Source organism: Podarcis gaigeae (assembly GCF_964106915.1).
Source record: "Podarcis gaigeae genome assembly, chromosome: 7".
Classification (NCBI taxonomy): domain Eukaryota; kingdom Metazoa; phylum Chordata; class Lepidosauria; order Squamata; family Lacertidae; genus Podarcis; species Podarcis gaigeae.
In genome coordinates, this window is record NC_139683.1 from 88,302,048 (window position 1) to 88,326,704 (window position 24,657).

Sequence of the window (24,657 nt, forward strand, 5' to 3'; positions counted from 1 at the left end):
GTCCTGGCTATAAGCTTCCCTGGAAAAACGTGTCTCTGGGGCTGGCCAGGGGGTACTGGTTATCAGGAGCTGAGGCAGCCTTGGAGTAAGCAAGCAGGCAGGCAGGCAGGAGAGGGAGCCCACTCACCCAGTCCAACAGCCCTTTCTTTGGAGTGGACAGGCCAGGGGTGGGAGGCCAGGCAGGCAGGCACTACACTGACCTTTCTTGCGCTTGCTGTGTGCAAGGTCTGTGAGACTTGAGTGCTTGGTGCTGAAGGGGAACCTTTCCGCCATGCTGGCCCAGTAGTGCCCACTGTTGCCTCCCATGCTAAGGTGCTGTCCTCATGTTCAACTTTGGCCAGTCTCCGTTGGGCCACCAAGCCTGGGGGCACCTTTTCCCAGGCCCCTGTGGAGCAGTGTGAGGAGGCACCACTCTTTGGGGGGTGGCAGAGGCTCAGAGACCAGAGGCAGCAGCAGTGGCTGCCCAGAGGGAGAGGAGGCTGAAGGAAGACTCCACAAGGGAGAGTGTTTGAAAAAAGATGAGAGGCTGCCAGCTCTACAGGCAAGTGATCACATCACTGGGCTCCTGAGCTCCACAGGGCTGCCACAGAATGAATGTAGTTGGTCAATGGAGCTGTGGACTCAATAAAGGTTGAAAACCTCTGAACTGGCAAATTATTTTTAACAGATGCATGAAATATCTTGGAACCCTGAAGATTGCCGCTTTGACAGACTTACCTTATTTTGTGCAAAGGGGGAAGCAGTGTATAAAGAAGGATGGATTAGTGGAGGAGGTAAGTGAGGAATAGTATGAAGTGGTATTTGTCCATGGATATGAGGATAAAGATGAAGAGCAGGATGGGCAGGTTTTTCTGGCATCCTAAATTGATGCCCAGCAGGAAGACATTTCACTTCAGTGTCTGAAGAAGAGGGGCCTGAGATTTCCTGTTTACAGACATGGCACTCACAACAAGCTGGTTCTTGATCAATCTGCTATAAATGAAAGGAGGGTACAAAAGGTAAACCACACTGCAAAATTAGAGAAACATTTCATTTATTTTTTGGAAACAATTATCTTAGATGCAATCTATTGTTTTAGAAAATGACAATAATGACACCTCTCAAATATATAAAATACAATAAGCTTAACAATAACAAGCTTAAAACCACCTTAATTGTTTCTGTTATAAACTGTGTGTCAATGTATTCACGTACTGACTTGTACCAGGGTGTTTTTTTCAGTGGGAACTCACCGAAACTGTTCCGTCACCACTTTATCTAGAAACAAAGCTCTGCTTATACCTTCTAGCACTTGAAATACATCTTACTTTCAGACCCTGGCAGTCCACTTCCTTACCTGAAAATTACATTAATGCTATGGTCTAATGCTTACCCTGAAGTATCTCCCATTGAGTTCAATGGCACTCCCATTAATTTAGGATTGAAACCTAAGGCTTTACTAGTATTAAATAACATAGGCTTGGAATTGCATTCTTGAGCTTTACAGCATTAATTCTTCTAGATATCAATAACATCAGGTGGGAGAAGTAGAGGATGTTGGTGCAACTAGACAACCTTTACTTCTAAACTTCTGTCTAGTTGCTTCCCCTTACTGGGTGGGGATGCCCAAAAAAGTGTGGGATAATCAGTCTCACATAGCCAACATGCTTAAGTCTAATTAATGCATGGAGAGTTAAGACCATAAGAGTAAGCTGTTCTGCCAGGCTTAGTGAGGTCACTCCTGCTTACCTTGTCAAGCTCTTTTTTCTCCCACTGTCTCACATTCTACCATGTGAACCCTACCAGGAAGGAGGTCTGGACTAGTTGCTCAAAGCCAAGATCACACGGCTTAAGGATCTATCTTAATGTTTCTATACAAATAATTTAGAAACATTTACCACATTGGAACCTGAGTTTTACTGTCTGTCTTTTATAAGTGCTGTATGAAAAAGCACATGAATCTGATCTTTGAAAAAATTGTAAGTAAAGCATTTTAAACTTATAAAAGTTTAAACTTACTAATGTGCGATCTCTTTCTATGCTAAGGGAGGTGGGGAATTTTGGAAGCAACTTAGATGGGGATGTTTTAATGGTCTAACAGCCTAAATTTCCAAACTTTACATTGCCACACATTTTGTGTTTTTAATGCTCTGCTGTGGTTCTCTTGCCAAACCTGGTTCTAGGCATCCAGGAATTCTCTTTTTATTTCACCAAATTTTTCTTTCTCAACCAACAAGAAGGTGCTCTGAAGAAGATCCAAAGGTCCAAAGAGGTATATACAGGAGGAAGTGAACCTTCCAAGTAACAGGTTGTAAGCTCTTTTAGGTTTTAAATGTTAATACAACACTTTAAACAGGCCAAGAAACAGAATGACAGCCAGGCCAGATGAAATAGTACTGGTGTGATACAGTCATATCAGCACAACCCTATTATAACTCTAACACTACATGGATAATGATTGTACAAAAGCTTCAAGAGGGTGTAAGAAATAGAAAGGCAAATATTAAGGGTGCATGGATTATGATTACATCAAAACCAGAGATTGGTCTGCTATAATATATGAAAAGAAATCCTTCTGCAATTACATTAGGACAGTTCAAAGGAGGAACTGGGGGAGCACAGATGTTGATTTTGACAGCCAGCTGTGGAAACCCTGGAACACACAGTGCTGTAGTGCAGTATATGTAGTTCTCCATGTCCATAGTGAAGTGGTTGGGGAACAAAGGGGATTTGGAGGGATAGCGGGGCAGAGGACAGGCTGGTCTTTATGCTCGAAAACCAGACACCATAGGATCATATTTTATCTAGCCAGATTCCTAGTTGCAGTTCTGTCTATTAAAAAGGAAGGGGCTAAATTTCATATGGCTGACTACCACAAAGTCTGGAGTGGGAACAGGGGTGGAGGAGCCAGAAAATGAGTGATTGCTAACTTTGGGTGAAAATATCAAATTGAATTATAAATATACAGCTATGTGCTGCATTTCACTATTTTGTAATGTGATATTATTTATTAGTACTGCTATGATTTCTCTCTTTTTTTGAACAATTTATCATTGGCTAACTAAAAAGAAATCCAGAAGAACATTGTTTCAGGGTTTATATACATTACTCTTAAGAACTAAATGTGATTTACCTGCTGAATAGCGTATGATGACAAAGAACTGTCCGTTTTCGCTTCATCCTTCCTTCGCACATTAGTTCCAAGCATTAAATCCCCTTCTTGAGCCCTTGGTAAATTACCACCATTCTCTTCATCTGCTTCTTCAGCATCTGCTACTGATGAACTGCTACTAGTGTTACTACTCTGCTGGGGAGACTGATAAATAGTTTAGGTTTAATATGATTTTAAATTACATCTGAATTGCTTTATGATTCTACTATATGTGTCCACCACCCTGGGACCCCACAAGATGAACAGTGGTATATAAATGTAAATAATAGATGTATAAAATGTATTTCAAAATTACAGTACCTCAGCCTTTAATGCCATGTTTTTGACTCCATCAGTTAACAGTCTGTGGATCCCATTCATGTTTCTGACAGCCTCAGCATTATCGTAGTGATTAATACAATAAATATCAGGTTTTTCTGATACTGCTGAAATATCTTCATTTTCAGTATTACTGTGAAGAAAAGTGGGTTTTTTTGTACATGCTAAGTAGGTCAAGCAATAGAGAACATTGAAAAGAAAGTAAAATGCAATTTCCATTGGTTTTGAATATGTAATTTTCTTCTAGAAATAGGGGTTGGGTGTTTGTTATTTTAATACCATTTCACTGGAATTCGTAACAGAAATAAAAGCTCTGGGTGCAAATCCAAATATAGACGACATGTAAGGCATTTCCAGATTTTTCATGTTAAAAAGATGCCATACTGCATTTTAGCCCTAAAAGCATTGATTCAAAGACATGATACATCCTAAAAGGATAATGGATAGCTTTGCTGTGGGAAAAAGGGCTAATTCTGATATCATCATTGTCACTCCTCTTGTACTTGAGTGCCAGTGAAGCAAATCGCTATGCTACGGCAGAGGACTTCCATCACAAGTGAATGGACAAGGTATGCTCAAACCCCTTGTCACTATCACCTTGGTAGTCCAGTGTCTGAAGGCTTGTTCTTGTATGTTAATCATGAATGGGGCTTCTCCATACTTTGCCTAAAGATCAGTATGTTTCAGCTCCCAAAAAACTAAAGTAGCTCAGGAGTAAATCTGCCCTTCTGCCCGCCACTTAATTATGCCAGAAGTATAGCCTATGTTTCAAATTTCATGATTCCAGGATAGTTCCAGTTTTTGGGAACAGGCTGATCATAATGGGTCTAATTACAGGTGGAAATGAATCAGAGTACAGGGGGGAGGTTCAAAAGTATCTACATGGTGCTTAGAGAATAACTTGCACCTAAATATTAGCAAGACAAAGGAGATGGTGTTGGACTTTCAGAGGAAGAGAGGGGAACTAGCCCCGCTGTATATCGGGGGGGGGGGGTTGTGTAGAGAGAGTCTCTTCCTTTAAATTCCTGGGAGTTTACCTTAGTGAAGACCTCACTTGGAAAAACAATATAACTCAGGTGGTTAGGAAGGCCCAACAGACTCCATTTCCTCAAGGTCTTGCAAAAGAACAACCACGGACAAAAAGTCTTTACAGAGGGTGGTGAACACAGCACACAATATCATGGGCTATCCCCTGAGCCCGCTAGATGACGTTGCAAGGGATTGTTGCCTTAGGAGAGCGAGAAAAATTCTCAGGGGCGATTCACTCCCCGGCCAGCACCTCTTTAATCTTTTACCCTCAGGCAGGAGATATAGAAGTATAATCAGTCATACCAACAGACTAAAAAACAGTTTCTATCCGGGGGCTGTTAGGCTGCTGAATGGAAAATAATATAGTGCAACTGACTTTCGGGGTTGGTGTGTTGTGCGGCAAGCACACAGAGTGCAATGAGGTTGAGTGTCTGTGGGAGGGGGGAGGCTCTGTTAACTTCATTGTACACAGGTTGTACATTGACAATAAAGGTGCTATTATTATCATCACAAGTTTAAAAATATACAGTATTTCTAAAGCTGGGGTCCACAAGAGCCTTAAGTGTATGTGTCAGTGCTTCTATATTTACAGCAGGGTCTCATCTTCTTTGTCTTCTAACTTGCATTCGATGCCCTGTGCCAAGTGCTGCTCACCCTCTTCAACATCAGCACATGGAACTGCCACTGGAAAAGCAGTAAGGACCCAGCAAATCCACTGCACACAAAGAAATTCTTTTCACTACTGTTAGATTCTGTTCTCAAAATTTCACATTTTACTATGATCAAAAGAACAACAAGGCCACACTTACAAAGGTGATCCAGAGCTATTATCTGCAAGGATGAGTCTTTGTCTGTCTATCTGCTGGTCAGTAAAAGGAGAACTGGAACTAGACCCTGAGCTTCCTGATGATATACTTCGTAAGTGCATTTGAGAGAGATAATCGGGAGCAGAATCAATTTGAAGGGGAAGCTGGTTACTGTGGACATCGCCTGTAGCTGGTGAATCCATGATTCCACACATCAGAATATGCGAAAGGCTGCAGTCATCACAAGTACATCTGTTCACGAATTCAAAACATAATATTATCAACACCAATATTTTGTTCAATTTCATTAAATTAAATATTCATACATAAAACAGCCAGTGGAAAGTTTTTCCTGTGAGAAGTTTGGACAGAGTCCAAAAGCCAGGAAGATTTGCAGCATTTCCCACGGGTGACATGAAGCAAGGCCAGAGACACAGAGCTGCAGCACAGATATGGTGACTAGCTATTCCAGTGCAGAGGTGAAGGCAGACCTTTGTGGAAGATGGAACTGGTTCACCAAAAGTTTAAGACAGAGCTTTCCAAACTTTTCATGTTGGTGACACACTTTTTAGACATGAATCATTTTGCAACACAGTAATTCAGTTTTACTAGCAAACCAGAGGTTAAACTAACCCCTTTCCAGCACCGGAAGGAGTGTGGGGAGCATTCACGCAACACACCTACACACTGCAGCCAACAATCTAACGTGTCGCGACACACAACTTGGAAAGCTCTCAGTTAAGATTTTATTATGAAATAATATTTTACTACTATAGCTATTAGATATTATCTACTCACCTGTGCCTGAAATTGCAATTAGGACAGTCAGAAATACTCAGTCTTGATGACAACAGATGCCTCATTGTGTCTGTGAAGTTGTTTTCTCCAGATATTGCTTTACGGCCATTTAACTAGAATTAGCAAGGATATATAAAAACTGTGAGCTATTTTCAGTAACATTTTAATTACTGTTGACAAAAAATCATTTTAAAACCATAAATTCAAAATGAAATTAATAACCTGATTAAGCACAATCTGATAATATACGCACTCTTTCTGAGGCTTGCAAATTACTACTCTGCTGGTCACCTGGGGCAAGTACTGTAGAAATTGTCCTCAGGTAATAAGGACTAATCAAGACTCATGTCTGCAGTTAGGTGAAATATAAGCCTGCTTTTAAAAAAATCAAAATCCATTACACATGTTCAGTTCAGCACTTAGTAAGGATTCAGTACCAATGCATAACTGAATAATGCGTTCAATTTGGCATGTTTCATAAACAACGCTATATTGCAGCTGCATTTTGTAGTCAATTGTGACTCTAAAATTGTCCACTTGATTACTTGTACTAGATTATTTACATTCAGCATGTCCTGAAACGGAAATGTTTGAATTTGTTAGGCAAGCCCTTCTTTGTATTTAAAAGAAGGTGCAGCTGCTGATCTCTTACTAAGAAAGAGACTGACACTTTACTTGGAACTAAGTCTGAGATCAAAGGAGCTAATTTCCAAGCATATGCAGTTGAGGTCCTAGGCACGTTTACCTGAGAGTAAGTCACAGTAGGCACAACAGAATTTCTCCTAAGTAAATACATAATTAGGCTATATGTGTCAGTCTAAGTATGTTAGTTGTTTTTTTTTGTATTTTATTGGGTCAGGGAAGGTAGGAGGAAAAGATAATTGTTTCTCCGAAGTTAACTCATGACAAAAATATTTTTAGGAGACCATCTGTCAGAGCCGCCCCTATGTCCCAGCTCACAGAGGACCAACGCCCGGCTGTAGTTATATACAAAAGTCTTTATTGACGTTCAGTTTCCATTTCAAAGCCACAGCGTGCAGCTCTACGTCTTAAACCCTAGACCGGCGAAGCTCCGTCTGAATCTCCTCCCCTTCCACACCAGTTTAAGACTCTAGCCTTGCTCCACCTCTTCCTTAGCTCCTTCCTCCTCTGGGCCCTCCTGCCTGCTGGGGTTTCATCCTTTCTGGACTCTTCTGACGCTGACCCCCCTGATTCTTGCCCCTCCTTCCGGCGGGCTTTAGGACCTGGCTCCCTATCCGGGCTACCTGCTGTGCCGCTTGCCTGTACGTTTGAACTTGGCGCGCGCGCCCAACCGGCAACCTTCCTCTTGACCGTTCCCCCGCTCTCCGATGGAGGCGTGGTCAATCCTGACTCATCTTCTCTCGCTGGTGGTGAATCCGCTGGCCCCGATATCTGGGACTCTTCCCCCCCACTACGCTCTGGTGGGGAAGCTGGTCCTGATTTCCAACTGCTGCTCTGGGAGTCCCCGCTGGCCCCTTGCTTCTGGGGTGTCCCCCTTGGGACCCCCCTTGCCCTGGCCACCGGCTCCCCCTTCTGTGAATCTTCCGATTCGCTGGAGAGGCTCATGGAATCTCTCGGGCTACTGTCATCTTCTCCTGCGCTGCCCTCGGATTGCTCCCCCTCGCTCTCCATCGCCTCCCCTCCCTGCGCTCCCGCTGCGTCCCTGACACCATCATTCATACTTTTTCTTAATCCTCTAATCTATGGATGGCTACAGCAAAAGGGATACTATTGAAGGAGGAGATATATAGAGTATATAAAATGATACTTCTTCAATAGAATCCCCCATATCTATCTATATCTGTATCTCCATTCCACACATGTATGGGCAAAGAGGTTATTAAAAAAAGTTGTGGCCCACTAACTATTGTGGACATGTTTAAAAGGCTGCTCTCATATTAAACAAACACTAAATAAAACTCAATATTGTAGCTGTATATAGGTTGTTTTTAGTTAAACTGTACAGAAGCCAAAGCTCTGAAATTCTTAATTCATATCAATCCAAGCTTTTTTCACTACATGAAGCAGACAGAGAAGAGATACAGTACTGGCCAAAATTGTGGAAACCTTTTGGAAAACGTTCTTCATTAAATTATTTTTCCTTTGGTATATAATTTTATGGCATTACTCAAAAAAAAAAAAGTTTTTTAAAAAAGTAGTGCTATGAGCCATCATTGCCAAAATAAGATGACACTCCTTTTTCTGGTTATTTGGCTATAACGTTTGATAGAGTACAGATAATTAAACAGACTTTGTTGCATTACATTCTTCATTAAATTATCTTTCCATTGATATATAATTTTATGGTACTACTCCCCCCAAAAAAGGTCGCGTTATGAGCCATCAAACCTTGGAAATACACTTTCTCCAAAAGGTTTCCACAATTTTGGCCACTAGTGTACGTACCGAAAATGGGTGTCACCCTTTTCTGCTAATGGCATTTAGGAATCAATAGTCTCTGATAATCCACTGTTCTACATGTCTGCCAGACAACATACAGTGTAATCACACAGTATCAGAAATGCAGAGTTTGAGCCAACAGTTTTGCAAGTCAAGCATTGATCCCCGACTCCATCAGGGCTGGCGGTCAGAGGAATCAACAGCAAAAAGTTCAATTCAGGATATTATCACAACAGCTGCGACCTTTTTAGTTTTGGAAATCAGGTGCTAAGAAATTCAGTCCTGTGCTTGCTGTCCATCATTAAGTTGTCATATCTGCTCAATACATTTTTTTTAGAAGTGGACCAATCTAATCATAAGATTGTACAGCTGGAAGGGACTATGAGGGCAATCTAATCAGTCTTAAGAGCAGCAACTTGTGCTCATGTAAACAATGATCTAATCATGACAATAATATCTGCCATGCCCCTGATAAAACAGAATGTTTCTAGAGCCACATGTAACATTAAATACAACACAAGCTTTGTAGCCCTCTAGTGCCCATGTGAGGTGATGCCAGAATCCTTAAAGATACCCGGACTTCTGGTTTCCTGCTGCGGGAAATGGCTGCCTCCCACATGAATGGACCCAAGCTGTGCCAGTAATTCAGGGCTGATATGAGGGTAATTAGCCCTGGCAGATTCTCCAAGGTGAGGGAGGACTGTCTCACAGACCCACAAATTGTCTGTGATCTGTTGGCTTTGTTACAGGAAAAATCCGAGGGCTCCCTTGGACAAAACAAAGACACCAACCAGGATAACTTGGAGCAAAACAGCAGCCTGTAGGCTTGGTCTTTATTGAACTGTTGCAACAGGGTATTCCCCTCACGTGCAGGAGAGAGGAAAGACCCAGAAGAATAGTGTGCAAGGTCTTATAAAAACTTTTGAAATTCCCCTCCTCTAGGTCTAGCCCACCCCCAGAAAGGAGGGGTTGAGGGAGGCATACATTACAGAAAGGAGGTGCTGAGGGAGGCATACATTACAGAAAGGAGGGGCTGAGGGAGGAGTTGGTGGTAACTTGAGTGTCTTGTCACCTGGCTGGTTCCTCCTTCCCCCCTCCCCTTCCAGGAATTTCTAGGAGACAAAGGGGATTTTGCAGTTTCCTGCCCCCTGAGGGAAGATCTGATCAGTGTCCTTTGTTTCAGTCCATGTCGAATCCACTCCCATATGCAGGTTCTTTGTGATCTTGATTGTCTTCTGTCTGGGATCATCAGGGTTGGCATGGGCAGGGCTCCAGTGTATGTGCTGAGACAGTGAAGGGATTATGGCTGACTAAGTCACCCCCCTTTGTTAGTTCTTGTCATAGGGAGTAAAATAAAAATGGAACAGTGCAAATCCAATGTATGGTTGATTTTCTATGAATTTATAACAGAAATGTGGCGTATGTAGTGTGTGAGTGTGAAGTTTATACAAACAGAATGATTGGGGTGGGGGGGTTCCTGCTACAGTTCCCCCCTTCGGAGATAAGATTGCAAAGGTGGTTACTTTGCAATCCTTTTCTCCGCACAATTTAAGGTGGTAAATATTAACCTGCTTTTCTCCGTCCCAGATGCGTGTGTCCATGTGAAGTTGAAAGGGACTTGGATGTCATGTTTCTTAAGCATATTTGTATAGAAATATAATGGTGTAACAGTGCACATAGTTAGACATAGGATATCATGTAAAATTAATATTTTGTTGCTCAGTTACTTGTGGTATTCTAGTACCTTGGAAGGAATATTTCTCTCAATAGTGGCATATGCTTTACATTTAGCAGGAAGGTCCACTGATGACTGAAAATGCAGTTTGCTTTGCCCCCCCACCATTTTTGTGTTCTCAGGTGTCAAGGTAGCTCTTCTGTGGTCTCACACGGCCTGGTGTAACAGTAGTAGCAATCCCTGGTGAATCCCCTTAGGGCTTTCATATTAACCATGTTGCCTGGCACTCACCACAGCTGCCACAGGTTTGGACACGTCCTGAGGGAAATGTCCTTACCTTGGCTTCCTATGGAGTTTTATTATTCGTCTTGCAGTCATGGGAAGTTGCTCACTTGCACTTTAAGGACCAAAAAGCTACTTGCAGCCTGGATACACTTGCCCAATTCAAAGTGAGTCCAATTTGAATTTATCTTGCCCCATGGTTCTCAGCTCTTCAAACCAATCTGTTAAAAGAAAACCATTCTTAAAAGGGCACTTGTCCAAATAAGTCAATTTAACTCTATAAGGGATCATTCCTGCTAAACCAAAGCATATCCACCTTCATGTATCTTAGAAGCGTCTCCTTGGTAAAGTGAGTTTAGCACATTTTTAAAATGGGTAGGGAAGTTGGCAGAGTGCCAGGTGAAACAACTAAATGTGGTTATAAATTTATCTAATTCTAAACATTGGACTACATAATAGCCTGATCTGTAGAAAAAGCATAAAATGCATGAGAATCCTCCACTGGGGTGTAAGCAACAAGACATAAAACACAAAACCAATTACACACAAAAATAGTCACAAAAATAGCCCCCTCCCCTTTTGTGGAAATAACACACCGTCAGACACATTTCAGAAAGTCAGAAAATGTCCTTGCAATTCAACTCCACCCCCCTTTGTCAGCCCCACTCCCCCGGCAGTCTATATCTTTTGAAAGAGATAGCTGTGGCCACTCTGTAAACTTTGGTGTCTTCTGTTGTCGCAGGTCTTGTGATGGCGAAGAACTGAGTTGGGGGGTTGTTGCTGCTTTTTCATTATTGCACATCTGTAGAAGTGATATCCTGCAAGGGGTTAAGTTTTTTTTTTTTGTTTTTGTTTTTTAGGGACTTAAAAAGACAGTTAGAAAAGGGAAGAGCAAAAACCCCCTCCCCAAGAAAATCTCCTTGAGTTATTAGCTGCAAATAATAAAATCTTAGCATGTTAAGCATTCTACTCATCTCAATCTTATTATCACATTTTCATATAATTACTGTTATTATCTGCTAAGTTTGTTTGCTTTCCTTCACTGTAAAAAAAAATACAAGGTCAAAAATAATAATAAAACACACACACGCACACACAATGACCTATGAGGAACGAAAAATAAATAAATGCTAAGACACACAATTTCAAGGAATCCCAAATGAAAATAAAAGAGTGTTTCTTGATGTGACAACATCAGTTAGAATGTTAATAGCAAAATACTGGGAAATGACTTAATACCAAGAAAATGAATGGCAATTTAAAGTTGTGCAAGTACCTTGAACTAGCCAAAATGACAGAATTAATAAGAAATGATCAGGCAAAGTGTAAACAAATACCATTCCACAAACAATATTTGGTTGTGCTTCGATTAATTTCATAGACATCATGGAAAAACTGATCAAATAAATGAAAAGAGATTATTTGTCACTTAAAGTGTCAGGGATTCAGACTTGTTGACTTGCTCCACAGAACAGGAAAGAAAGTTGCTGTGGGAGAAAAGAAGGGACAACCACTTTGTTATCGGGGTTCACATATCCTGTTAAAAGGGAAAAATTATTTCATGTGAGAAGCCTGTCAGGAAATGCTGTTCCTAAAATGCACACAAAGTCTGTGATTTAAATCCCTTGGGGGGGGGGAGTGCTTTGAAATTTACCTGTGAAAAGAATTTGGCATGTTAATCATGTTAAGATTTGAAACTTGGCACACCTTTTGTCTTGCAAAGCCCCTGGAGCAAAGGACACATTAAGGGTGATTTCCCTCAGTGGCTCCAAGTTTTACATAAGGAAATTTGGATAAATTTCCCCCTGCAGCCCAAGCTCCTCTCACTCCCTACAGTTCCCCCTCCTTCCTCTCTCTATCTCTCTCTCCCCCTTTTTTTGCTGATCTAGCCTCTGTGCATGTGCAGAGTTCATGTCTCAGCAAACCTTTAATCCTATTGAAAATGTTGAATCTTTTGGCTAAATTACCATTTGAATAAAGGGAATGAAGGGTATGGAGTAGATTTTAAAAATAGGGTTAGATTTTTTAAACAAAAAAAGAGAAACTCAGCAATTTAAGTATTCACCAAACAAGCAAAAGGACTGCTTCCTTTATGTACAGGAAAGGGCTGATATCCCTCTGGCCATTCGTGGAACAATGCCACGCCCTTATATATGGGGAAAATGGCCAGAGAGTCAGAATTCATAGGATTTTTTTAACATTCTCAGTCATTTTAGCCTTACCATTTGCAGACAAATTTTTCTGCCCTTTATTTACAGGATAAATGGTCAAGACCCATATGTATTTTATGTGCTTAAACTTTGAATTGACTTTGAAGTTTGATTTTTTTTTTAATAGTAGAGAAAATGATAAACACTGTAATCACTCAAATGCTTGAAATTACCAGTTCTGCTTCAAAACATCACGGATTTTACCTCTCACCTTTTTTTAAAGTAAAACAAAGAGCAAAGTTGGGCTGAATTTCAACTCATCACATGCTTGCGGACACATGGCCCTCCACACAGCCACAAATTGGGAGAGCTAAAAAGGACCCTTGGGTCATCTAGTCCAACCCTAAATACAGTGTTCATAGCAAGATTTCAAAGCAAGATTTGCACTACCAAAAAGACATATACATTTAAGTACAGATTCTCAACTGGGAAAGGAAACATCTATGCTCCTATCATGTACTAAGGAAGAGGAAAAGAAAAGTAGCCAACTTTACACAGAACCGTTTTAGCAGATCTTGAGATACGTTTGAGTGAGTTTGCTTCCTTCAAGTTCCTAGAGAAATTATCTTTAAAGGAAGATTGAAGTGAACATTTTTCCTAAGAGGGAGAGGATCTCTTATAAAGCATAGTTAAAACAGCCATAGATTTGATTTAAAAGGAATACAAAAGTGAGTTTTTCCTGAACTTGCAGAGGAATAGTAAGCCTAATCTATGCCCCCCCCCTTTGCAGTTTCCTTTAAAGGAAGCTTACTTGGGAGTAAATTTACCTGGCACAGAAGTAAGAAGGAGAAGGGGGAAAAAACCCTGAAAGAGACAGAATGAAACAAAGGGGCATTTTTTTAAGAAAAGAGGCCAGGAAGACTGATATCAGGACTGGACTCAGATAGACAATTTTGCTGGCTATGGAAGCCTCTACATTTAATACCAATTTTAATACAAATTTTCTTAGAAAGAACACATTTTCATAGGCGGACGCTTAATGAAATACATACACTGCATTTTAGCTTGAGAGAGCAGTTGGCTCTACTAGGCTTTTGCAGCAGAAACATTAGTTCCTTCACAGCACATCTCAAAATACTGGGAAAAAATACTGGAACACAGATATAAACTCATAAACTCAAACGTTGCAACATAACATTATCTACCATCAACTTAAAATCATGCTCCTTACTCAAGCTACTCGGAGGAAGACTCCTTGGAGCCTCTCTCAAAGAACAAACATTTGCACACTTCATTCTAATGATTTTTATTTATTTATTTATTGGTCCTGTTTAAGATTGATGAGGCCCAACATGGCTTCCTTAGATTTAAAATTTCGAAGCATGCTTGCAATTTAAAACTATGTGCATTTAAGAACAGTCTGTGGATGCCGGAGCCAATGTAAACACAAACCCTTGAAATATTTCCAAATCCTTTAGTACATCTCTTATCCTTTTTTTTTCTCTTTTTTTCTTTTCCCCCCCTCTTTTTTTGAGAAACTAAGATCTCAAATGCGTGGGCTCTCAGGCTGGGCTGTTATTATATCTACTGCCTTCTGAGCACCATTAAATTTACGGTTTCATGTTCTAGCTTTAGGTTATAGTTCAACACCACAAATTTGATGTGTTCAGCTCTCCCTAAGGGTTCAAACCCTGATTTTGTTGAAGGATTCCTGGGGTGGCCACTGTGCCCTGGGTTCCAGGTGGTGGGCCTAATCCACCCACTAAAAGTTACAATGGTCTCGTACTTTGTACTTGGAAAGACCATTTTGCCCCTTTATTTTTATTTTATTTATTTATTTTAATTGGAAATGACAAGCTGGAGGGGCATATTAGAATCCTCTCTGGGGCAAAAGGCTTCATGGAAGCCTTGTTGCCAGGAGGAGTCCAGTTAGGGTGTTTAGTGAGCTCCCATTCTCTCATATGTTATTATTAGGCTTTTTTCTTTTCTTTTCATTAACGAAGTACGCTAAAGACAGAAAGAGTGGATGCACACACACAAGGGAGGAGGGGCAATGGGAAAGAAAGGGGGGACAGAAAAGGATCCTTTCAGTACTCAAAGTACCCTTGACTAACACAATTCCTACTTATCAATAAACCACGAATTAATTTCTGGAAATCTCAAACCTGAACCTGAAACAAAACCACGGGTCTCTGCCCGGAACCTCAAACCACGGGTCTCTCTACCCGGAATTCCTTTACCTCAGCGCTGCTTACAAGACTAACCCTAGTGTGGGGCTCCAATTCCCCCCTCTACCCTCCACGACAGCCTCCTGCCTAGCCTTTGAGACTAAGTTCGGAACCCCTACTGGACGCTTGCGCAGTGCAATGCCAGATTAAGGCCCGAGAAAATGAAGGTTTGGAAAGGAAACAAACAACCTTGCGTTCTGACGTACCCGGGTCATCCCTAACAAAGGTCGCCAGGCAGCAGGGGCGGCTTTGTTTGCATAATAGACAAGAAAAGAGAGAGAGAGAGAGAGAGAGAGAGAAAAAGCTTGGATGGACGCCTCTAGACGACTCCGAGAGAGGGACGTCAGAGAAAAACAGTAAAGAGCCGCGCTTTCCCGGAATCAATTCCAAGACGGAAAACGGGGGAGAAAAGGATAGGAGGAGAATTTTTCTTTGAAGGACGCCTCCAGACGACTCCGAGGGAGGAACGTCAGAGAAATAACTAAGAGCCACGCTTTCCCGGACTCAATTCCAAGACGGAAAACGGGGGAGAAAAGGGATAGAGAGATTAAGGCGTCCCTAGACGACTCCGAGAGGTAACGCCGGAAAACAGTAAAAGTACCACAATTTCCCCAGACCTGTTCCGCGTAAGAAATTGGGGGGAGAGAAAGAGAAAGGGTTTGGCATACCCAGACGACTCCGAGAGGTAACGCCGGAAAACAGTAAAAGGTGCCACAATTTCCCCGGTCACACTCCGCGTAAGAAATTGAGGGGAGAGAAAGAGAAAGGTTTTGGCGTACCCAGACGACTCCGAGAGGTAACGCCAGACAGTAAAGTTCCGCAATCTCCTGGCCACTTTCCGAAGGGGAGAATCGGGGTAGAAAAGGGCAGAGTTAAAGCGTACCCGGCCGACTCCGAGGGGCTACGCCAGAAATGAAAGAAGGAAAGTCTGGCTGTCGTGGGGACACTGCTTCTCCACCCCCCTCCCAATGTATTTACTTCAAACCATACTCACGTTTGAAGATGTCCCCCGCGGATCCCGGGATCCTTTTTCTTTTTTTTTTTTTTTTTTAGCCGGCTTGACCTCGCCTTTGCTCCCCCTGGTTGGGCTTTTGGTGACGATTGATTACCGCCCGCAAAGAGGAGACAGGGAGAGGAAGAAGGATCCCTGGGCTAAGGTTGCCCAGTGGCGCCCGATCCCCTCTATCTCCCCTCTCACCTTTGCAGGAGAACCAAGTGTCCCTTCGTGGTCGCCAAACTGTTACAGGAAAAATCCGAGGGCTCCCTTGGACAAAACAAAGACACCAACCAGGATAACTTGGAGCAAAACAGCAGCCTGTAGGCTTGGTCTTTATTGAACTGTTGCAACAGGGTATTCCCCTCACGTGCAGGAGAGAGGAAAGACCCAGAAGAATAGTGTGCAAGGTCTTATAAAAACTTTTGAAATTCCCCTCCTCTAGGTCTAGCCCACCCCCAGAAAGGAGGGGTTGAGGGAGGCATACATTACAGAAAGGAGGTGCTGAGGGAGGCATACATTACAGAAAGGAGGGGCTGAGGGAGGAGTTGGTGGTAACTTGAGTGTCTTGTCACCTGGCTGGTTCCTCCTTCCCCCCTCCCCTTCCAGGAATTTCTAGGAGACAAAGGGGATTTTGCAGTTTCCTGCCCCCTGAGGGAAGATCTGATCAGTGTCCTTTGTTTCAGTCCATGTCGAATCCACTCCCATATGCAGGTTCTTTGTGATCTTGATTGTCTTCTGTCTGGGATCATCAGGGTTGGCATGGGCAGGGCTCCAGTGTATGTGCTGAGACAGTGAAGGGATTATGGCTGACTAAGTCACCCCCCTTTGTTAGTTCTTGTCATAGGGAGTAAAATAAAAATGGAACAGTGCAAATCCAATGTATGGTTGATTTTCTATGAATTTATAACAGAAATGTGGCGTATGTAGTGTGTGAGTGTGAAGTTTATACAAACAGAATGATTGGGGTGGGGGGGTTCCTGCTACAGCTTGCATCAAGGTGCGAGCGACAGGGACGCTGTGTCTAAGAGCACAGTATGGCTGGCACTCTCCAGAGCCACTCCTGCATGCAGGAGACACCTGTTTTCTAAAATAAGAAGATTTGGACAAAAAACAAGCATGTTCCAGATGGAGGAGATTAAGGGAAAAAACTGTCAAATTATGCAGTCGTTGAATATAGAACTTTGGACTTTAAACGGACTCTCATCTTGAAACGTGGACTAAGGAGGTGAGCAACTGCTCTTTCCGTACTTGTTATATACATCACGATTTGGCGAAGCTCATCCAGAAAGAATTTAATTACTTGAACGAAACACAAGAGGTGAAAATTTTAATTGAATGCATGATGCACAGCCGTCAACGGAGAACTCTAATTAGAATTAGAGCTGGCAAAATAAGATCAGATATGGCGGCTCAGGCTGAAGATGGAAAGAAAATGGCGATCATTATTGCACAGTTACAAAAAAAGGGGGATTCTAATGGAAAAGAGCTCCTTTGAACTTGGGGTGTATTTCATTCTAAAATACATCTGCTTGTACGGATTATTTTTATACATGATTGTGGACAGAAATTGTGGACAGAAGGATGGAGAGCGCTGGATCCCTGCCAGCTCTTCTAGGGCCTGGAGGAGCTGGGGGGAGAGGTCCTTTTATTCTTGGAGGAATTTAAATAATTCTCACATAATATACAGCTGGGAAGCATGCCCTACAATACAGCATTATATACAGTGGTACCTCGGGTTACAGACCCTTTAGGTTACAGACGCTTCAGGTTACAGACTCCGCTAACCCAGAAATAGTACCTCGGGTTAAGAACTTTACTTCAGGATGAGAACAGAAATCGCGCAGTGGTGGCACAGCAGCAGTGGGAGGCCCCATTAGCTAAAGTGGTACCTCAGGCTAAGAACAGTTTCAGGTTAAGAACGGACCTCCAGAACGAATTAAGTTCTTAACCCAAGGTACCACTGTACAGACATATACGGACACCAGCTCATTAAGAGACATCAGAGAGAACTTGTTGACTTGCCATTTATAAACTCTATTTTTGGAACAAAGCCCGGTGCCTTTAATGAGAACTTGACAAACAAAGGAGAGATAAGAGGACTGAACACCAAAATAATTGGACAGAGAATAAGATGAATAAAAAATGCCTCCTGTGTGTTAACAATACAAAAACTTTGCTACAGAAGATGTGAACCACAGGAACAATGACTAATTAGACTGAGAATAAGGACGATTATCTCTAGACATCTGGAACATGGGAAGTCCCCCCCCCCAAAAAATTTAATAATTGAAATATATAAATGGTGGTATTGTTATTATTGTAATTTGGATTGATTTGATTTAATCTGTCATTAATTGGAAGATTGTTATTGAAAATGAATTTTAAAAATTAGCATACAAAGATACCAAAGAGGGTCTGGTAAAAACAACCAATTACAGGACTAGATTAAGATAATGATAGAAGCTTAAAATCTGAGAGTTCAGAATCACTTTTAGAGTCCAGGGTTTAGCTTCCTCAAGAACAGAACAACCCATACGTTTTGTCCACCTATGACACCTATTTTCCCAACCACAGCAGCAGATGGGCTTTTGTAAATGAAACATACTTTTATTGTGAAGCAACAAGGCAGGCATCTACTCCCCAGTCACTGAGTTCAATAGCACTTACTTCATATTAAGTGTCCCTAGGGTATAAGTATACCATTATACATTATAACACAAATGGCTGGAAGTTTGGTCCCTTTGTGAAGAAATGTGTTGTAATACATAAAATATGAACGCCAATGTAATTATTTAAAAGTTGCCTTCACTCTAAAATATATTCTGTTTGTCAGAAGGTATATGGTGGAAACCAACTGATGAGGTAATTTAACATAAAAATATGAAGTCTGACAATATTTTATGTGGGTATCCTCAATTATATGTCATTTCACATAAGCAGCCTTTTGTTCATCTTCAAGAACATGACTGAAAACTGTTCTGAGCATTGGCAACAAAACTGGGTTCAAGCACCAAACAAACTTTCAATCCCAACTAGGCAGACAGGTCTTACGTTCCAGCTTGCCAGGGACAAAATGAGCCAAAAGTATTTTAAACGTCTTTTAAAATGAACTAATTGGTTTCATTTTTCTGCTTCTAGAAAGCTTTTAGGCTGCATTTTACCATTTTTATTGTTGAATTTTAATTGTATTGCATGTTAATGTTGTGGTTTATTCTTTGTTCAAATATCCAGCAACACCAGGCTTACTGAATCACTGTGAGTAAAGAAAACCTCCCAGACAGTAACAATTACAAATTAAAGGTACACTACAGGTGGGTGTGATCAGACCTATAAAAGTCATGTAGCTTTGCGACTGCAAAATGCACCCATGCATTTTGATATACATGTGATTTTCATCCACCTTACAGAATTTCATATCCAAATAGCCTTAAAGCTTTGCAGAATTATCTTGAAGAATATAGAAGATCCATGCAATCATGGAAATTGGAATACAGGTTGCAGGAGCACTGAAATAATTTATTCCAAATATGTATTTCAGCTGATGCAAACATTGGCACCAAATCCTGTCAGCTTGAAATCTTGCATTTCAGAAAGTTACTCACAGAGCAGAGACCCCCATACCTGATATGGTTTTCAGAGAACTGGCAGCTTTTCTTGATGCATTGAGTACACTCAATGTACTGAGTGAACACTCTTCAGTACCACATGAAATTCTTGTCAGGTATGAAGAGTTCTGCAAGGCAACTGAAGAAGGTGTTCAGTTGAAGACAAAGTGAGGTACTGGATGGTTTACAAAAAATTCTTACATTTCTTTCAAGAAGCAAAAAAGAGGCTTTGACCTACTACTGTCCACTCAGGCTTTCTGTCCTTTGTATTCATAACTATGCAAGCTGGTTGGTGTAATTCCACAGCAACTTTCTGAAAATGCAGGAATTTCATTCAGGAATCAAAACTGAATTCCACATGTATTCCTTTACAATCTGAAGATCATGGAAGTTAAGCAGTTTAGCTGAGCCCTGGTGTTTTGACTAGAAGTCTATGTTCTTGCAGTAAGCAGGCTAAAGCATTTACTAACTTCATTTCAATAACAGAATGGTGGGCTCAAGTCATTACATCAGAATGTGCCTACTTTTGTACCTGTTTCACCAGCTTGGTTTTGTTTGGGTGTGTTGTTGTTGTTGTTTTACAAAGGAGAGCTTTCAACCTCATCAAAGAGCATCAAAGAACATGAGGACAAATGTCTGATTGCACAAAGCGCATGCAATTCCTTTTGTGACAGTAAAACAAAAAACATCCCATTATTATGAATTCTGGAAAGGACGCTAGGATGACAACCAGGGTTCTCTCCCTGAATGCTAAAGAAAATTGCTGAGCAGTAGATGCTGACAGATTGAAGAAACTTGCTTGTAAGTGATGTTTCCATTTGCTTTAGGATGTGAGAAGACAAAGAAAAAAGATTTTTAACAGAAAATCCCTGGAGATCTAATTGGGAGAATCCTTTACAGTACATTTGAAATAAAAAAGGGAGCAAAGGCCCTGTGCACTCAGATTCACCAACTCCCTTATCAGTTGCTTTGTGCCCTATTATTAATTTGATGAACAAATATGATAAATCCATTCTGTTAAGGCACTTAGAAAGGTTTGCGACAAGTGATTCCTGTGGTTTTGTGAAAATGGAATGTTTTTTCTTCATCTCTTTGGAGATTTGCATGTTTGGGCAACTTTCTCTCCATGTTTTGTGAAAAATACACTATAACATCTTAATGAATTGATGCCATGCTCCCATAACCATTTCACCGCCTATTGAGATTTTGGATCAAGAGAAAAGATTTAACATTGAAGAGTAAGGATTACAGTTCAATATTTCTGATGCAGATTATCTCAGACCAGATCACTTCTGAAAGCACTACAAAACAATAACTTCAATCAATCACTGCTTTCTTATGTGGTTAAAGGACTGAATAAAGAACGGCACTACCTGGCACCAAGGAGGTCTATAATATGATGGTGATTTGACACACAAATGGCAGTTGGGGTGGTTAATGAGCAAGAGGTACAGCTTATAGACTGGGGTGGTAGTAAGCCGTTCTGAGAGGATATTCATCTCCACAGGTGATGAATGCCCAATCCTAAGCAAGTCTACTCAGAAGCAAGTCCTACTCTGCTCAAATGAAGCCTTTTTCTGGAAATGTACCCTGAGGACTGCAATCTATGAGGAGACTGAAACAGATTCAGTTATGGAAGAAATAAGATGGAAAATACAAGAGGAAAAACAAAAAGTAGCATTACAAGAGGATGATCAAAAAGGGCTACAACAGCAAATGGGGAAAAAGACTCACTGGACCACAACGTGCATTTCTCATTTTTGTTTGTTAAGAAAACAATGCTTGCCAAACTATTATCTTTAAATGAATTACTTCAGTATCCTAAGCAAAAATTTAATTTAATTTGAGGCTAGTAATTATGGATTCAGATTCAATAGAAATGTGAGGAGTATCATTAGGAATTTTGCTTATTGGGAGAACCCACCCGAGTGCTCTCTGTTGTCAAGTTACAAGTCAGATAACCATTCTGAAGTTTTTGTCAGAGGATACAACTCATTTAAGTGAATCTGTTACTGTACAGTGGTACCTTGGGTTACAGACACTTCAGGTTACAGACTCCACTAACCCAGAAACAGTACCTCAGGTTAAGAACTTTGTTTCATGATGAGAACAGAAATCGTGCAGCAGGGCACAGCGGCAGCAGGAGGTCCCAGTAGCTAAAGTGGTGTCTCAGGTTAAGAACAGTTTCAGGTTAAGAATGGACCTCCGGAACGAATTAAGTTCTTAACCCAAGGTATCACTGTACCGGAAATTGAGACAATTCTGAATCTTAAGAAAAGTAAGTCTTCAGGCTCCAATGGCTTGCCAGCCCTATGTGCTGAATACTGTAATGTATTTGCAGATATTTGAGTAGAAACACGTAAGCAGTTAACAAAATCTTAACCAAAGTAACAGAACCTCAAACATATGGAAGGAACTTAGTATTGACCTATTTAATTCATTATAAAGCGTATTAAAGCGGTACCTGGGGTTACATACACTTCAGGTTACATACGCTTCAGGTTACAGACTCCGCTAACCCAGAAATAGTACCTCGGGTTAAGAACTTTGCTTCAGGATGAGAAAAGAAATCATGCTCCGGCGGCACAGCAGCAGTGGGAGGCCCCATTAGCTAAAGTGGTGCTTCAGGTTAAGAACAGTTTCAGGTTAAGCATGGACCTCCGGAACGAATTAAGTACTTAACCCAAGGTACCACTGTAATAGGTTAATGGGAATCTGTGCATTTTCAGTTTATTTAAAATAATGCAAATACAAATTAAGGAGGACAGTTATGCTCTAAGTACCCTTTCAGTGGTGGGTGGCTGTTTGAAGAGTACACATACAATATGCAGACTTGAAGAAAAATTAATATTGCTGAAAAGCACAGAAAGGCTCTTCCAATTCTTTATATACAATTATGGCAGCAATCCTATTCACATTTTACTAGAAGCAAGATTCACCAAACACAGTGAAATTTACTTCTGAGTAAACATGCATTGAATTGAGCTGTGTTAGATGGAAGTATATAGTTTTACCTGTTCTATGAAATGCCTCTTCCTAAAAGCTTCCCAGTCTTCTTTCAGGAAGGGTTCTTTTGTTCTCACTGTCACCTGGAACAAAATTAAGCTAAGTTCACTGATTAACACTGCTTGATTTCTACTTTACCCAACTCAGAACATACATGCTTATATCCCGATTATTGAATAATATAGCAGCTTAAAGCCATAAGATTTGTATCAACAAAAGTTATGGTACGTAGATGCAGAAAAAATGCAGGTGATCTATTGAATTACATTGAATTGAGCTGGTTCCTACCTTTTCTAATGTAGAAACCTGATTTCAAGCTCACACAAGGCTAAACTTAAAATTGAAAAGCTGGCAACAAATATCCTATACAAACAATTACATGGCTAGCACAATTAGATAGAACACTTATAATAAAATATAAACAGTGTTTTATAAGATCAAAGTGGATGGCTAGGGCTCAGAAGTAACACAGCATGGTACACATCCTAACAAATCCAACATACACCGACTAAATTATTGCTTCTTGCTCGCTCAACCCTGAGCCACAGAACCATCAGCATTGTTATTTTCCTTGGCTGAAGGGAAGTCAGTGGCAGTAACTACCCCATCCCTCAATCCATTAAAACCCCCCTCTCTCTTCAGGCTTGGGCTTGAATATTCTGAGGAAATGAAAGCAGTATTCAAGGAAACTGCCAATCTATCACACTGGGGAATGTTGGGATTGTGTAAAGCGGAGATCATTCTGACACATGTTTTTAAGCAAAAGGAATGTCAAAAACCCTCCACTTCTTAGTCCACATCTGAACAATGAAGCTAATAGATAAATGAATGCTGATTATATGACATTTTAAAATCTTTGGTTTTGTAAGCTGTCTGGAATCAATATCCTGTTAGCAGTATATAAATTAAACTTTAAGATCCTAGGTTCAATACGCAGTATCTCCAGACTCTTGTGCCAGTCAGTGTAGAGCACAAGTGGCCAACCCCATATGGGCCACTTTGACAGGTGGCCACCCACTTGGCAACGACCCAACTGCATATAGCGTCAGGTGACTGTAACTTAAATCTGTGGCTAAAAATATGTACCAGGAGTGCATCACTCCCAATTCTTCATCTGAAGCTGCAAACTGAAGTTATAATATGGCACCTTTTTCTGGCATTTTGAAAAGAGAGAGAAAATAAGGCACCTGAATCAAAAAGCACAACATTCAAATCACAAGTACAAAAGAAAAATCAGAGTCATGCATTCCCCAGGCCAATGGACACCATCTGTCCTATAGGAAGGAACACCTGATGCCAACTTCTGCTTCAGTAGGACTGATAGTTGTTTTATGAGCATGTGATTCTTGGTGTATCTATTGTGCTTTATAAACACTGTTCCACTTTGAGGACTCTGACTGGAAAGGGAGATATAAATCTACTAAATAAATTGATAATAAAGAGGCCTGCAGACTAGAGACTACCCACCGCTGGTATAGAGACAGTAAAGAGATAAATAGGCCAATGGCCTGACTCTGTATCATCACCTTATTCAGGTCATAAAGCTTTAGGCCAGAAGTTTTGCAGAGGTCTGTATCCTTCAAAATAGCTTAAATACACATAAAAACTTTTGTTATTAGTCTTTTTAAGCTTCTCTGAAACTATCCGAACTTATTCACTAAAAGATAATAACTTTATATTAATGTCAAATTGTAGGTACTATAATTTGAGGTATTTACAGTATGCATACATAAAAGATCTGTTTGAGGAAACTATGAATAATGCATGCTATAAACCTTTTAATGAAGTATTTAAAAACCTGTATTTCTGAATTTTAACACAATATAAATGAATTGCTGTCGATACTGTGAAGCTAGAAAATATTGAAGGATGTTCAAAATGGGTATGAATCTACCGTAGATTCTGGCATATTAGGCGACTGGGCATATAAGACAATCCCCTCAATTGGCAGCTGCCAATTTGGGGGGTCGACTTAAACGCCCAGTCTTATACGCGGCAGCTTCGCTGGGCAGCAGCAGTGAGCTCTGCACAAGGAGGAAGCCGCCCAGCGAAGCCGGCTTAGCATCGCTGGGCAGCTTCGCCAGTCAGCTTCCTCCCGGTGCGGAAGAGAGCCCGACATCTATTGCTTCGATGGGCAGCGGCAGTGGGCAGAGGGCTCCGTGCCAGGAGGAAGTTGCCCAGCGAAGCCAGC

At 41.1% G+C, this 24,657-nt stretch overlaps 1 protein-coding gene across 10 annotated transcripts in view; it reads right to left on the bottom strand.

Moving 5' to 3' along the window:
* The window catches only part of FAM193A (family with sequence similarity 193 member A), a 60,958-nt gene that overhangs the window by 26,256 nt on the left and 10,045 nt on the right, over window positions 1-24,657 (bottom strand). For 8 of the 10 annotated variants that reach the window (XM_083748575.1, XM_083748579.1, XM_083748583.1 and 5 more), the window contains exons 3-8: window positions 22,475-22,549; window positions 6,103-6,215; window positions 5,308-5,556; window positions 3,452-3,602; window positions 3,113-3,295; window positions 718-972 (exon numbers count right to left, since the gene is read on the bottom strand). In XM_083748575.1, coding sequence (XP_083604701.1) covers window positions 718-972; window positions 3,113-3,295; window positions 3,452-3,602; window positions 5,308-5,556; window positions 6,103-6,215; window positions 22,475-22,549 — 1,026 coding nt within the window. Of the gene's footprint in view, window positions 1-717; window positions 973-3,112; window positions 3,296-3,451; window positions 3,603-5,307; window positions 5,557-6,102; window positions 6,216-19,476; window positions 19,600-22,474; window positions 22,566-24,657 lie in introns of those variants that run through there. The other 2 variants (XM_083748580.1, XM_083748582.1) reach the window with 2 other exon arrangements.